General features: G+C 38.0%; 1 protein-coding gene, 1 non-coding gene and 1 pseudogene across 3 annotated transcripts in view; 2 read left to right on the top strand and 1 right to left on the bottom strand.

The window, feature by feature from the left end:
* Positions 1-342: 342 nt before the first annotated feature.
* On the bottom strand, positions 343-420 carry Trnap-ggg (transfer RNA proline (anticodon GGG)). Its single transcript is given in 2 exon segments — positions 343-379; positions 384-420. It is a non-coding gene; the product is annotated as a tRNA-Pro (tRNA).
* A 3,985-nt stretch (positions 421-4,405) lies between these two features.
* On the top strand, positions 4,406-6,801 carry LOC146464005 (uncharacterized). The gene is made up of 2 exons (XM_085083818.1): positions 4,406-4,543; positions 5,561-6,801. Exon 2 carries the CDS (start codon positions 5,656-5,658, stop codon positions 6,799-6,801), a length of 1,146 nt encoding a protein of 381 aa, XP_084939944.1. The 5' UTR covers positions 4,406-4,543; positions 5,561-5,655.
* The window catches only part of LOC146464004 (uncharacterized), a 15,454-nt pseudogene continuing 3,893 nt past the window's right edge, over positions 4,411-15,971 (top strand). Inside the window, exons 1-3 of the transcript XR_014856741.1 lie at positions 4,411-4,548; positions 14,043-14,645; positions 15,151-15,594. The product of XR_014856741.1 is annotated as an uncharacterized LOC146464004 (transcript). The remainder of the gene's footprint in view (positions 4,549-14,042; positions 14,646-15,150; positions 15,595-15,971) is intronic.

Genomic DNA, 15,971 nt, shown 5'->3' with positions numbered 1-15,971 from the left:
CTATGTCCTTCATCCGTTAGCTTATCCTGCCTCAATAACGCCAATTATCTTGCAAACAAGTTTCTTCTGATGCAAAGGTGTACTAGTAAAGCATAAGAAACTTAAGAATGTTTGTAAATAGTAAGTATTGTTAACAATGTAAGCAATAAGTATTGTCAGTATTGCATTTATTGTTAACAGTGTAAGCAGTGTTCAATATTGTAATTATTGTGTTATGTAAAGCAAATAAAAAAAAAAAAAGAAAACATGTATATGCACCGCGGATGAAAGATTAGATAGAAGAAAAGGTTCTCGCAGTTATATACGCAATCAGACTGTTGCAAAAAACCTGAAAAAAAATTCAGGCTTGAACGGGATTTGAACCCATGACCTCTGCGATGCGACCCCGGTGCAGTGCTCTACCAACTGAGCTATCAAGCTAACTGGGAGCTGGTCGTGTTCTGAGTTCATAATATATCCGTGAAGAATAAATGAATATAAAATATTAAGGTCACTTATAGGGAAGGAAGGTCGAATTTTTCTCAAATATTTTTTTTAGACAATTGTTGAAACAAGAAAGGGATGCAAAGTTTCGTGAAAACAGCCGTTAGAAATTTTAAAAAGAACGCGAGCTATCTGAAAAACAAAATTTTGTAGGAAAAGCGGTCAGCGAGTGAAGGTGTCATAATCCAATTTATGCGGGACTGTGTTGACACATTACGCGGCAAGGAGCAACTACAGAATACAGGGCCACTTTGGTCCACATACATAAGAACGACAAATAACACAATAGAACGACACATTAAACACAATAGATGCTATTATGATGTAAATAAGTGGCCCTGTATTCTGTAATTTAGCCGAAACGAGAAAAGTCGCCTTGGGTGACAGTTAAGAAAAAACCGGGCCCAAAGAAGGTCGAAAAATCATTTGACGAAGCCAAAAAACTTCAGCTGGTGGAGAGCGCCAAGGGTTCTTGGTACAACCAGTCAGATTTTCTATACCTGCCTCGGCAGCAGAGAGATTCGAGGACGAGAAATCGGATAGTGGAGAGTCGAACATCAGTTCGGAGTCCGAAATCGTTGTTGACCGGCTGAAAATAAGCAGCGAACCTCAGCGCGCAGCCTCGTGTACTGATAGTGGTGAGAAGTGCGTCTCCGCTGGGGCTGCCAGTTTCATGTTCTGCGTCTATCTGCCGTTTTCTTCTTTGTTTTGGTTTCGCCGGTGGCTTTCTCGCGCCAGACTTAACTTTTCCTATAAAAGAAATCGCTTTACAACATTACAGTAACACTAAATGCTTACAGAACTCCCCAGGGAATGCTTCTTTGTGTTTGATTGGCCGGCGGCGTGAGCGCGTTGAGAGGTATCTTAATGAGGTGCGAAAACTCGGAAAATGTTTCAAGGCCGAAAACACAGCTTTTGTTTTTGCGCGAATTCCCCATCTTCAAATGAATTAATAGGGTATGTAGATTTGCCAGATTTCAACGAAATTGGGCCAAAATGGTCATCAGATATTAATGCATCAAAGTGTGTCAGGCTTTTACGAAATTCGATTTATTTTTCCCGTGACGTGTTAACATCTGACGGGACTACAAAAATGTTCTATTGTCCATCTTTAGGATGGGTTTTCTCACAAACCAATAGGAATAAAGAAAAAGCCTGACACACTTTGTTAGCCTATTATCTCCTGATTGATATTGTGCAGTCTGTTTGGTTGTGCGCCTTTACGTGAGAGTTGGTAATTCAGTTAAGTACACGTCGCTAGTATTGAGTTTGCAGGCCTCTGAGCACTTATGTATCCTACAAAATAAAAAAAAAAAACATTGATATTTTCGCAAACTTCAATTTATCAGCTTTACAGTGATATATGGTTTTTCGTGGTTTTATCGGAAGCAGCGCGCGTACGCTAGATTTCCCTGAAGGCACTCGTGAAACATGGCAGTAACCTTAAATATGAAATACATGTGTATGGGATTTGATGTTACACATGTATTTCATATTTAATATCTCATATTCATTTATTCTTCAAGGCCTTTTCCGACCCCCAGCAGGATATCGAACCCGCGACCTTCCAGTTACTAGTCTGGATGCTCTAACCAAGGAGCTACGGGTGACTCATGTGGTGAGTAGGTTGTAACCCCAAAACCTGTGGCCTGCTCGCCATATGAGTCACCCATATATAGCTCAGTGGTTAGAACATCCGGACGAGTAACTGGAAGGTTGTTGGTTGGATTCTTCTTGGGGGCTCGGAAATTTTTCAATTCCAGAGAATTTAGTTTTTGACATCTTTGATGGTAGAAGGATTAACCAGTGGAATGTGCCGGAAAAAGTTTGGATGGGCTTACTGTTTAGCGTTATATATTTGTCCTTTAGTTTTAGTGTTTGCTGTTAAATTCGCCGATTTTTAATGTTTACTGTTGAACAATACAGACAACTGCTTAGTGTATGAAGGGTTTTTATTAAGAAAAAATTCTCTCTCAGCAGTGTAAATACTTCGCTCTGCAAAAAAAATTGAAATCATTCAATGACCAATGCTTGAACTTTGCGTTATCCCATAGCAGCTCCTTTTATTTTCTACTTGTGTATAACAGTTTCTTTCTCTGGGAAGACCGGCTCTAGCCTGAAACAGTCGAGGAAAAGTGTCACATCATATCAAGGTGGTTTCAAAGACAGAACTTTCCTCCTAAATTGTTAAAGTTCTTACAGCTTTTATAGAAAAAGAGAGGATTCAACTTTCGAAAGGTACAGGAGCAGGATCACTTTTGATCTTAATTAAAAACAATCCAGCGTGGCAGCCGGCAAGAAAAGTCTGACAGATTTTGCCTGCAGTGGCTGTCTGGAGCTTGAAATGAAATTTAACATGGCGGGTTTAGATGAAACGTTACAGATTACAGCGTGGTCCGAATGGAGAAACTAAAAACTACAGAATCGTTACACAACAGAGGCGAATGGAAGAACTCCTTCCTTTTGGCAACAAGAACGGGCATATTTGTAGCGTCGTGCTACAATCTTGGACAGAATAGTAAAAAAAAAAAAAAAAAAACAAAGAAAAGAAAAAACCGTACCTTCAAACCGGGATGTGGCCGAGAAGATTGAGCTCAATTTTTTATCTCCTACAGAATATTGGCGTTTGATCCCCGGGCGTCGGCCTTGCCAGAAGATTGACCGATCGGGTATTTCAAAATTTGATCATGCATTGAGGGTAACCTTCCACCTTTATCTAAGAACCAACCGCTGGACTACCATTATCCCAAAATCAATTTTCCAGTATTCAATTCTCTGTGAAAAATGAAGCCAAGAGGATAGACTGCTGAACGCCTTGATACGAGAGCAGTAATATAAAGACGCTTGTGACAGCGAGGGACGCTTGTGAAAATTGTGAAAACGATACTTCGAAAGCGAAACTGACGTGTTCACTATTCTCGCATAAGTATTTGTAATAAATTATCAGAAAATTGTGATTTAAGCTAAAATGATCAAACCCACTTGAGTTGGGATCAGTTTTGTCGGTGATGGATTAATTTTTTAAAAAACTGCCTCGCAAGCAGATTCCTGTCGTTTCCGCTTGTTCAGTTGACTGTATAAACAGTAATGAGAAGTTATTTGAAAACAAAGATTTAATAGGCTTTATCACGGTTTTCGACGCCATTTTGACGAGTAGGGAAACACGCTTGAAATAACAGTGTTTGTATGGAAGTCCGATGTCAAATAATTTTCATAAAGCATCGCTTCTAAAAAATTCATGAATTGGAAACTTTTGGCACAAGGAAAAGGATTTTAGAAAAAACATTGGAGGGATGTTGCTGTGCCAGAAAGCGTCCAGTCGTGTTTTGAACTTTCCATACATTTCGATACATTTGTCTGTATTTTTTCCCGCGAACTATTTTTAGTAGCAGTTCACGGCTAGTGCGCTATACAGACAAATGTATGGAAGTTCAAAAAGCACGACTGGACGCTTTTTGGCACAGCTACAACCCTCCATTTTTTTTCTAAAATCCTTTTCCCAGCGCCAAAAGTTTCCAATTCATGAATTTTTCAGAGGCGATGAATTAGTTGATATCGGATTTTCAAACAAACACTGTTATTTCAAGCGTCCTACTCGTCAAAATGGCGTCGAAAACCGTGATAAGGCCTATTTAAACTGAAACAAGTTGCGTTTACTTTTAAGACGAAGTTCAGTATGCAGTTCGAAGTTTAAATTTTAGCTACACAAGCGAAACACGGTATAATTAGCTGTATTAGTAGAATTCGCTATTATGGCTACTATTATTAAAATAACTGTTCAAAGCCAATGAGCTCCCACACACAGCATTGTTTCAAATTCACCTGCGCGTTATAATAGCTATGCTAATTTCAGTCCATATTCACTTGGTTTCAGTTTGTTTGTGGTGTCTGTTCGTTTCCGTTATAAAGGAACAAAATAACTCCTTAGCCTGTTCCGGGTAAGATGCAAAGGTTTAATCGTTAAATCGGCGAGCAAGTCTTGGTGCTGGCGGACAAGACGTAGCACAAGAATTGCAAGGTGCTCTTCGTGAGCAGCGCAGAAACTACAACATGTGCGCAAGTAAGGTGGGATGGTTTACCGTTTTTTAGTTTTCAAAATTATATTTAAGCACCGGTTTTTAAGCAAAATCCGTTAAATTTAATTGCTGATGCGATACGTTTGGCAAGCGCGTTTTAACAGCTTTGCATTTGGAATAAAATTCATAATCACGTAGTAACAATAGCTTTAAGAGTTTAAACGAATATTTAATCACTTTAGCTTGTGGACACGAGAAGTGGACATTCTCGGTCGCATTAACAACCGATTTGATGTGTTTCATCGCTTGATATTTTATTTGTTTTCGCTTTTGTTGCTTATCTTATGTAATTTTCGCTTATGATCGTTCGTTTTCATTACAAACCAGCATAGGGTTTTCAAACAATGAGCTCTTATTTGAATTTATTCTAGTTCGAAATTCGGCTTGAACACGTGTCTTTGCTAATGTACTTTGCTCAATCACGCGAGTCCTTAACCTTTATAAATGAGAATACACATGTCCTAGACTCTTCTGTCGTGCAGAGTAGGCATGTTTGTTATGTCCAATAGAGTAGTATAAGTACTAGAGCTGTCATTTAAAAATTAGTCTTAAAGCATGCTTGTTAAGTTTTTTCAAGTTTGGCTGATGCTGTTTTTCCGGAGTCCATCCACACTGTGGAACAATAGGTGAAACGAGGAAGAATATAAGCCTTATATAGCGTGAGTTTGGTTTGAATCTTAAGCGACTTATGATCATGACTGCAATCTGCTTGCTTATCTTCTTGCATATTGAAGCTTGAGGGTATGCAGGAAAGTAGTTGCTGTTGCTAAATCAGGCATTACAGTGGGCGTGTTATCGACATATCGACGGTAAAAAGATGTTAGCTAATAAGGGCCCGAGAGGGGACCCATAGCAATGCCATCCGTCTGTTCGTAAAGAGCCCCGTCGAACTGAAAAAGTTGGCCTTTGGTGGCTACGCGTAGGAGATCGACAAGATCCGTTCTGGTAAGGTCAAGATTGTGCGTTGTATTGAACCAATTGTTCTCAATCGTATTCCTCAGACTCTGTCAGAGCTTCGACCTAACTCCAACGTTCGCCAAGGTCGACAGAGCAAGGCGCTCTAAATGGAAGCAGTCTTCGCAACCCTTTACAAGGAATGTCATCTCCGGAGGAACTAAATGGAAAGATCAAACAGAGTGCATATCTAAAACGCGAGATCAATTCTATGTACGATGAGATTCGCCAGAGCTGTAGCTTGCTTCGCTACACTTGTGTTCTACACACAATGGTAAGCCTTAGGAAGAAGTACCATCAGGAAGTTATGAACACTCACACAAAGAAGATCGCACGGTTGCTCAAGATCGAAATGGACGTTGACGAACATATTTTGAACCTGTCATCCTACAACCTCTCCTTTTTCCAGAAACTGGTTCTTTGCCGCGGATTGAAATTTGCTATTCCTCAACGTGTGTCTCCCGTAGATGTGAAAGCAAGCTTTGAAAAAGCTTATTGGAGCCTTGAACCCCACCTCAATAGTGATAATTTAAAGGAACTATCTGCGGCAACGTTACGTTCCGTTGCACTCAATTACATCGAGCGCAAGAGTCCGAAACCTTCCAAGACACTGCTGAGAGCTATCGATGAGTTAAAACGACGCGACGACATTGTTATCACGAAACCCGACAAAGGGTCTGGTGTTGTGGTCTTGGACAAAACCGAATACTTACGATTACTATCTGAAGCCTCAATCAATGATTCAAGCAAGTTCTGTGCCGTTCCTCTGGAGAAACCCAAGACCAGGGGCAGACCACCCAAATATTTTCACCCTCTACAACATAAGGAGAAGACCCTAGATTCCATTGTTCGTAGAATCCTGCCAAAGATCATCGCAGACTTCGTGAGCCCTACAGGTTCCAGATTGGCACATTTATATGGGTTGCCAAAAACCAACAAAGAAAAATTGGGTATGAGGCCTATATTATTAGCGACCGACACCTACAATTATCCCCTTGCAAAATGGCTCGACGGGAAATTGAAGCCCTTGTCGCTTAATCAGTATACAGTTACTGATACTTTTGATTTCACAAATGAGATTCACCAGTTGAAGATCAACAATGGGGAAATCTTGGTTTCGTATGATGTCTCCTCGTTATTCACAAACGTGCCTTTGGACGAAACAATAGAGATCCTGGTCAACAGAGCCTTTACGAACAATTGGTTCAATACAACGCACAATCTTTACCTTACCAGAATGGATCTTGTCGATCTCCTAAGCGTAGCCACCAAAGGCCAACTTTTTTAGTTCGACGGGGCTCTTTACGAACAGACAGATGGCGTTGCTATGGGGTATGGGTAGGAGCACAGGTCCAATCACGCAACCAAGCAAAACATCCACTCTGATTTAGCTCGCTATCCTGCCACCTAGCCTGCAGAAACCGCCCATGCCACTTCTCCTCTTTGATCTTCTCTTTCAGCTTCTCCATATCTGTCTTTTGTTATTATTATTATTATTATTATTATTATTATTATTATTATTATTATTATTATTATTATTATTATTATTATTAATATTATTATTATTATTATTATTATTATTATTATTATTATTATTATTATTATTATTATTATTATTATTATTCTCATTTTGCACACTTTATTCATAAGTACAAAAAACACCTTTACAATAATTAAATAAATAAAAAGAACAAGAAATAAAAAGTTACATTAATTATGTGACAGCCTGAAAATATCTGCCTCTGCAGCTGATGGTTGTGGAATCTGCACTTCTTGATTGAATTGTAGCAAACGAAACCAGCATCGGTGCTTCATCGAAGTAGACCATCAGCTGTTACAAAATATTATAATAAGTAAACGTTTGTGATATTTGCCGAATTGGTTTACATCATTTCTGGAGTTACAAAATTTTAGACATTATGACTTAGCTCAACACATATCCTACAAATTCACTCCATGTTTTACAAATTCACGTCTTAGAAATCCACAACACATTTACAAATCCACTCCTCGTTTTACAAGTCCATATTTCAAAACAAATCCAATCCACTCTATATTTCACAATATACCAGCGCATCAAAGCCTGTCAGCGCGAAGGCAGCTACATTTCACAATTCATCAGTACTCTGTGTAAATACATTTTTTTGAAAACAAGTTAGTAATCATCACGCGCTCTCACAAGAAAATGAATAATTAAACATTTTTCGTGATCAGTTAGTCAATATCCGCAATCACCGCGCGTTGGCAGAGGGAGTTTCAAAATTAACCTTTGAAGGAGAACGAAGATTCATGTTTGGAACATCAAACGTCTACGAAAAAAACAAGCTGGCGCCAAGCGGACAGAATAATTCATTTACACGGTCGACTCCCGATAACTCGAACCGTCGCTAACTCGAACCTCGAACCTCTCCTGTGGCTTTGCTTTGTTTTGTTTCACGTTACGTTTCGTTCTGATTTATAATCAGTTAGAAATAAATTTTCACTCGACTTTTCTATGATTAAATTTGATTAAAGTTTAAGCTGTATGAAGAGAAATACACAGTAAACACTGGTTTTACCTTATTTTCGGTCATTTGTTTTGAATTTCCGATAACTCAAACCTTTTTCAATTTCCGTTGAAGGTCCGAGTTATCGGGAGTCCGGACTGCAAGTGAGCAACCAGCGAAGGCTGCAATGAAAAACAACTTTAATAAGTACGTATACAAAAAGTTTTGATTGCAAATTGAAAGTGTGCACTACTGTGATTATGTACAGATAAGTAAAGGTCTAAAACGCACGCAAAAGAAATGTGTCATCCAAAGGAAAAACTGATAATAGAGCTATTTCTCAGTGATTCGTGATCAATCACTGTCGATTCTTGAAATTTTACAAACATTTCTTTGCTTTTAGCTTAATAGTTTAACTGTAGCTTAGTTTGCGTAACATGGTTTAAATCAGGAGAGCCCAAAGAGAATGTTTAAGCAAAATAGTAATAAAAATTGTCTTCTGTGTTCCCAGATCGTTTTATGCCCTTTCTAAATACACATTTATGTCAGCTAACACAGATTGATGTCATATGCCAGTCGCGAGAGTTTTAGGGAACGGGATCATACTCCCCGAATTTATTGACTGTTATTACTTTTAGGAAAAACTGAGGTAATTGTCCTTTCTTACTAATTTTGTCGACCTATTTGCCTCTTCGATATCCACCGAAGTGACCATTAATTGCCCCCTTTTTTTTTTTTTGATTTTAAATTGACTTTTATTAATGCAATGGCAATTACAAGTGGTTACAATTACAATTGACTAAAAAGAAGTAAGTAAAGAAAGGGATGAAATTACAAAACTACTAAGAGATTGGACCTTAACTTAGGTTTCCAGAAAAAAAAACACCCAACTTATAAAAAAGAAAGAGGGAGTATTTAGCCTCTTTTTTTTTCTTTTTTTTTTTTTAACTGACAATTACATACTTTTAATTAAGATTACAATTGAAATTGGAATTAAACTAAATTAAATTAAATTAAATACCTCAAACATCTAAAATTACTGCTACTAAATTAACTGACAATGACATATTTTAATTAAGATTACAATTGAAATTAGAATTAAATTAAATTAAATTAAATACCTCAAACATCTCCCATTTCTTTTTAAATTGGCGGATTTTATTTGTCTTAAAGGCTATGTATTTTTCTGTTTGATATTTGATTTCCAAAATTTTCTTGAAATGATTAAAGATGGGGTTAATTCCTTTACACCTACAGGTCCACAGATACGTTTTTCCTAAAATTACTATATAGTTAAGCAGATCCATTCCCTCCTTCAGAATGCCTATCATAATGTCACGTATCGAGAGGCACTCGCAACTTCCAAGCCTATTTAATATACAAGAGGACACCAAATTCCAAAAATGCTTGGAAAAAGAGCGTTCAAATAGTATGATGAATAGTTTCTCGATGCTCTTTACAAAAGGTGCAGTTTGGATTTGATACATACCCTATTTTAAAAAGACGGTCATTTCTGTAGAGGATGTAATTTAACACTTTGTATTGAAAAGAGCGTACATACGGTTCGCTAGCAACCCTCAAAGGTAAAAGATATACTTCTGAAATTTGGTCTTCTCTTAAATAAAATTCCTGACTGAGCTTATCCCATTTCCTAGGTTTTTCGTATCTAAATTTTGTCAAATGTTTATAGCAGTTTTTTACATTTATAATTTTCCAAATCAATGACGGTCATGAAATTTTGTATGTTAGTACGTAATTTTGATAGAACGGATTGTCTCAGACCTGTCCAAACCAAAAAATTAGAATTTGTTAAGCCTTGCTCTTTCATTGCTCTAAATGAATCTGTATTTGTCATGTCAAAAAGTAGGTCCTTTGTGAAAATTACATCGTTATCAAAGCAGTGTCTGTAGAAAACAGTTTTGCCCTCTATCAAAATTTTTTTATTATTCCATAAGATGTCTTCGTGACCCCTATCAGGGTCAACAGTTTCTCTTAATTCAGCCCACCAAGATAGAAGTTCATAGTAAAAGATTGGCATTACGTCATAGATTTGCTTTACGTCATAATTACATTCAAGGAAAAATAACCCTCCCTTGTTGCTCAGAAGATAATTGAGATAATGCTTCCAAAAGCCACAACACTCAACATCTACTATTCTTTTTAACCAACTTAATCTTAATGCCTTTACAATAGTTTTATAGTCAATCATTTTAAGACCACCAGAATCATAAGGCGCGTACGTTGAGCGTCGAATGACTTTATCTTTCCCATTCCACAAAAAAATTAAACACCAAAGCGTTGAATTCTTTTATTACCGTGGCTGGTGTACTTAAAAAAGAGCTAGGATAAATCATTTTGGGAAGAAGTATTGCTTTGATAATGCTCACTTTGCCATGAATTGATGGACCTCTTGACTTCCAAAGATTTATTAAATTTGCGATTTTCTTCAATCTTTGTTTGAAGTTCTTCTCAACAAGTACCTTTACATCGTATGTAATGAAAATGCCCAAAAATTTGACACATGTTTTTCACTTGAATCCCAGAGGTTCGTCTTCACAATTTTGAAGAGATCCAATCCACATGGCTTCTGTTTTCATAACATTCAGTTTTAAGCCCGAGACTTTCTCAAAATCGTTAAATAGTTTAAGCAAAGCTTGAGCAGAGTTCAAATCCGCTAAAATGGCAGTTGTATCATCAGCAAACTGAAGTAATTTAGTTTCCGAATCACTTATTTTAATCCCTTTAATATTTTCATCGTTTAGTACTGCAATAGCCTGGAATGTATCCAGTTTGATTATGATGTATTATTCCCGGTAGCAACCGTTTCATCCTTTCGGCAATGACTTTCGAAACAATCTTTGCATCAACATTTAAAAGAGAAATCGGCCTCCAGTTTTTTAGGTCGCAGCGATCTAGGTCCTTTTTTTTCAATGAGAGTAATTACAGCCTGCTTTTGTGATGAGCTCCATTCTCCTTTTGTAAATGATACATTAAAACATTCTACTAGACGGTTTCCAATAGAAGCCCAGAATATTTTGTAAAATTCTACCGGTAATCCATCGTTACCTAGAACCTTATTTGGAGAGAAGGAGTTTAAAACTTCAGTACATTCCTCCAAACTAATCGCTCCCTCGCCACTTTGTCTGAGCTCAATCGACAGAGTTGGCATTGGCAAGTCTTCAAATTTGAAAGATTGTTCATTTTGTTGCCAGCTATTCCGCTTAGATTTGTAAAGGTTCTCATAAAAGGTCTTACCAGCATCCAAAATTTCAAAAGGATCAGTTGTAATCACCCCACTCATATGAAGTTTCCGAATATGCTTTTTTATATGATTTCGTTTTTTCCAAGTTGAAAAAATATTTGGAGTTCTTTTCACCGTGCTCATGCCAGCGTGCCCGTGATCTTACGATTATACCTTCAACCTTTTCTTCATACAATTTTTCAATCCGCTCTCGAAGCACATTTAAAATCGTTTGATTTTCCTGAGAAGGATTATTTTCAAAAATTAAAGAAGCTTCCTTAAATTCCTTGTTTAACTTCTGCTCTTCCAATTTCTTTTCCTTACATTTATTCATTGAATATTGTCTGGAATATTTTTTAACGTTATATTTCACCCAGTCCCACACTGATCGCGGGTCTTCAAGATCGATCTCACCTTCCTGTACCCATTTAGGTATTAGAGAATTTATTTTTTCAACGTAAGTCTCCTCACTCAGCAAGGAACAATTAAGTTTCCAAATCCCAGGACCCTTAGCTTTTGCATCAACACCTTGAAATTCTATTAGGATTGCGGAATGGTCTGTTTTGATAGAGGGTATTATATCGACCGAACAAACATTATCCGCTAGAGAGTTTGAAATTAGCCAGTAATCTAATCTAGAAAAAATTGGGGGTTCCGATTGACTCCATGTATAACTACGTGTCGTAGGGTTTTTAATGCGCCAAATGTCATGTAAATCCAGCTCTGATTGTGGGTCTTCTACTGTGTTAATTACAGATTGCCTAGGGAAAAGGTTACCACTTCTTTTGTCCACTGTGGGGTTTAATGGACAATTAAAATCTCCACCTATAATAATATTTTCAATAGTATCAAAATCATTTTTCACAATAGTCTGCAATAGCGAGAGATAGAAGGCAACTAATTCATTGTCTCTGTTTGGACCATAAATGTTTACTAGAAGGGTTTGTTCACCATTGAGTATCACTTTCAGTATGAGAAATCTGCCATATGCGTCAGCTACCTTTTGTTCAACGATACAATCAAAATTATTTCGAATCAAAATCGCAACCCCACGGGCGTTGTTAGCCCCGTGGGAGCAGAAGAATGGGGCGCCCCATTCCCTTTTCCATTGGGCTTCATTGTTCTCGGTCGAATGAGTTTCCTGTAGAAATATAATATCTGCTTTTTGTTTTCTGAACCAGGTGAAAATTGTTTTTCGTTTTCGAAAGTTGCTGATGCCTCTGATGTTTAGTGAAATAAGTTTACCCGTAATCATTTGACCAAATAAAAGCAAAACAGGATAATACAATAAAAAAATATATACTCTGAAGAGGGAATGGATATCAACAAATAGCAAGTCGCTAAAATGAATATTGTAGATCTAATGTTTATACTGCGATTTGAGGTGTTTGAGGTAAAGAAATAATTTTGTTCGTATAGTACATAAAAAAATAAAGCGAAGAAAAAGAACATGAAAAACAGCAGGCACACACTTTGAAAATTCGCGGATGTGCAGCAATGCACAAGCGTCGCTAGCGTTTTGGCCACTATCATTGGGCGTTGTTTACACGCTGATCTTAGCTTCGCTCCGAAGTGAGTGTATCCAAAACAAATAGTATAATATTTTATAATAGCTGCTTCATACTAGTTTAGTCTATTTTAATCTAAATATTGTACCGGAACAGCCTTACCGTCGATTAACAGTTTGCCTTTTGTAAAACGTACTTTCTTGCCTTCTTCAAAAGCTTTTTTCATCATCGGTAGAGCTTTCTTACGGAGTTCGAAATCACCGGGTGTAAAGTCCTCGACTAATCTTACTCCATTAAGCAAGTTTTTATTTTGTGGGTTCCTCGCGGCTCCAAGTAGGTTCCTCTTAAATGGTCTAGCGTACAATTTCGCAATAATATGCCTGGGTTTGCCATCCTGTCTTCTTCCTGTGCGATGAGCATTTTCTAATTCTCCGTGAGCTTCTTCGAAGCCAAGAAGTGTGAAGTGGTCTAAAACAATGGTCATGCAATCTTCACCTTCTTCTTCTTCGACCCCTATCAGGCGAATATTGAAGTCGCAGGAGTATCTTTCCAAGTGTTCCAGTTTATTCTTAAGTTCTCTGTTACTTTCCTGAAGTTTTTTTAAAGGAGTCTTCCATTTTGCTGTCCATCGCTTCAACCGTAGACTTCGTAGAGGTTAAAGAAACCTTAATTCGGTCGACCTCCTCGTCAAGTACTTGAGCTTTGTTATTCAGGATTTCTATCTCGTCAATTTTCGACATTGCACTTTCTATCTTGACTAACCTGGCGTTCGTGTCTTGCTGGAAGTCAATTAAATCTGCACTTAGTTTCCTTATTTGACCGGTGAGTTCGCTCCGCATGGACTTTAACTCTTGCAGAACTTCAGCAGTCATGGCGTCTTCGTGTGTCGGCGTCACCTTTCTATTTTCCTTCGGCGGTTCGTGTTCACGTTGTTTATGGCTGCCTAAAATTGTCAGTTGCTTTCCAGATCTTAAACGTTTACCTGACATGAAGCATTATTCGAAGCAATTTCATTTTAAATAAGAAAAATTTCCAATTTTTGTTGGAGCTCAGTAAGACACGTCTTCACTCCATCGTGACCACGTGCTCTCCATTGATTGCCCCTGCTGTCCCCGATTTTCAACAAAAAGTCAAGTTTAGTCCAAAAAAATATCATTGTATTTGTCTACAGCAGAGCAAAACTGAATCACGGGGTCCACCCATCAATTACTAGAAGAAAAGTATACTATTAGTACCAGGTAATATACACATTCTTTGAAACTTTTTTTTCTTTTTATCCTTCTTTTTACTTAAGATGATGGTCTCTGATGAAGAGAAGAGATGGATTGTTGTAGGAATTTCTATGAACAAAGTTGTCGCTCCAATTTGCGAGATGTTATCAAAGCAGGAATGGACACTCATTATGACGACTTGGACAAGCACCTGACCCCAAGCTGTACTCTGAAGACACTGACTTACCATTATGCCAATACTGATCCACACCTTAAAAAACTGAAATTTCAGAATGTTAATAACAACGGTGTACTGCATGGCAGTGACAAAAGAAACTACAGTTTTACTATCAACAATTCAGTTGACCTGGCCGAGATATACCTACCGAATCATCTTGCGATGTTTTCTGCCTTTGATGAGTCGCTGGACATGACTGCCATCTTGAACTTGTTGGGAATTTCCTACTACCAACCAAAGGCTATTTTCTCCGCGCTCACTCAGACATCTGCTGATGATGTCAGAAAAAATGTCCGAAACAAGTGGGGCCATTTTGACGTCATTGAATGGCCTGACACCTTCTTCGATGATTGTTTTGCTAAGGTAGAAGCGTTGGTGAGAAGTCTGGGCTTGACTATTGAGAAGGAGAAGAAGACATTGGAAGATCTGTATGACTGGCAAACTAAAGGTACGGAAAGAGAACTCTTTTTGATAAGTGTTAGCCTCTCCCTTGAACGCATGAAGAGAATGAATACTTCTATGAATAATTGCATGAACGAACGAACGAAAGAAGTAAGAAAAGGGAAAGAAAAAAAAAAGGAAAAAACAACAAGTGAAGGTATCAATTTTTTAGCTGTGCTTAAGCTGACCTCCAAGAGGGGTGTGCTGATTACAATACAGCCGGCAACACAAATATGAACTACAACTGAAACCACGTGTACAAGTTGGTAGATAGATGTCATGAAAAAATGTTAGGGGATAATAATTTGTTAACAACATTATATTTTAGGAAGTTCTCTCTGCATACAGGTAAGGCCATTTCTTAAAAGGATGTGTGCATGGGCTGTATGAATATGACGCCCTCAAATTTGAGCTACCGGTAATTTTACTAACTTGAACGCCATTTATACTTGAATGAATTATAATCATAGCAGTATGCTAATCGTACAATCCCATCTTTTTGTATGCTGCAGGTTGCCAGTTGTGTATGGGGCATGCTGTGGACGGAGACCTTCTGACTTTAGTGCAAGAAAATGTCAATGATCTCATCGACGACAACAACAAGATTAAGTCAGCATTGAATCAGCAAATCAAGCAGTTCGCTGCAGTTCAAAAACAGGTAGAAGTCCTTGAAGATTCACAACTTTGCCACGGAACCAGGCTGGATGAACACGACGAAGCATTGATTCAACAACAGGAGAAGCTCCAAGAGGTGGAGGAGACTCTGAAGAGACTTTTGCATTGTCAGAAAGTCGTGAACGAACGTCTGTTGATAAAAGTTCAGGCACTACAAGAAGGGCTTAACAAGACGGATGAAAAATTTGAGCTACTGGAGCAGGACGTAACTGCAATGACAGACAAAGTAGAACACTTGGATCAAGAATCTCAAAGTCTAAAGGTAAAGGATAGCAAGCCAGGTTAGCTAACTAGAAAAAAAAAGTATACGATGTCTTTTTTCCAGAAGAACCGATTATTATGTCTTAATCAGTCACTGCTTGGGCAGGAAGTGAGTTGCAGAGCATCGGACCATCACCTGTGGTCTAGGATGCTCTGCACGTTCTGTTCTTTCCTTTGCTGTCATACATTAATAATTATCACGTGACTAGCACTGTTCTCAGAATTCTGGCTGTCCCCAGTAAACAAACACGCTGCAAGAGCATCCCCAGCAGATTTAACCATTTACTAAGTCCTCCCAAGACTGTACCCAGTGCATAAATGACAACTAGAATGACCAAGATTGATCATCACTGGTTATACAAGAGTTGCCTTGAAAGTACGTGCTATGTTGAGCGAG

The sequence above is a fragment of the Pavona decussata genome, unplaced genomic scaffold, assembly GCF_977016875.1.
Source record: "Pavona decussata unplaced genomic scaffold, jaPavDecu1.1 SCAFFOLD_170, whole genome shotgun sequence".
Lineage (NCBI taxonomy): Eukaryota > Metazoa > Cnidaria > Anthozoa > Scleractinia > Agariciidae > Pavona > Pavona decussata.
Note: the sequence above shows the minus strand (reverse complement) of the source record. Positions and strands in the feature narration are given on the sequence as shown.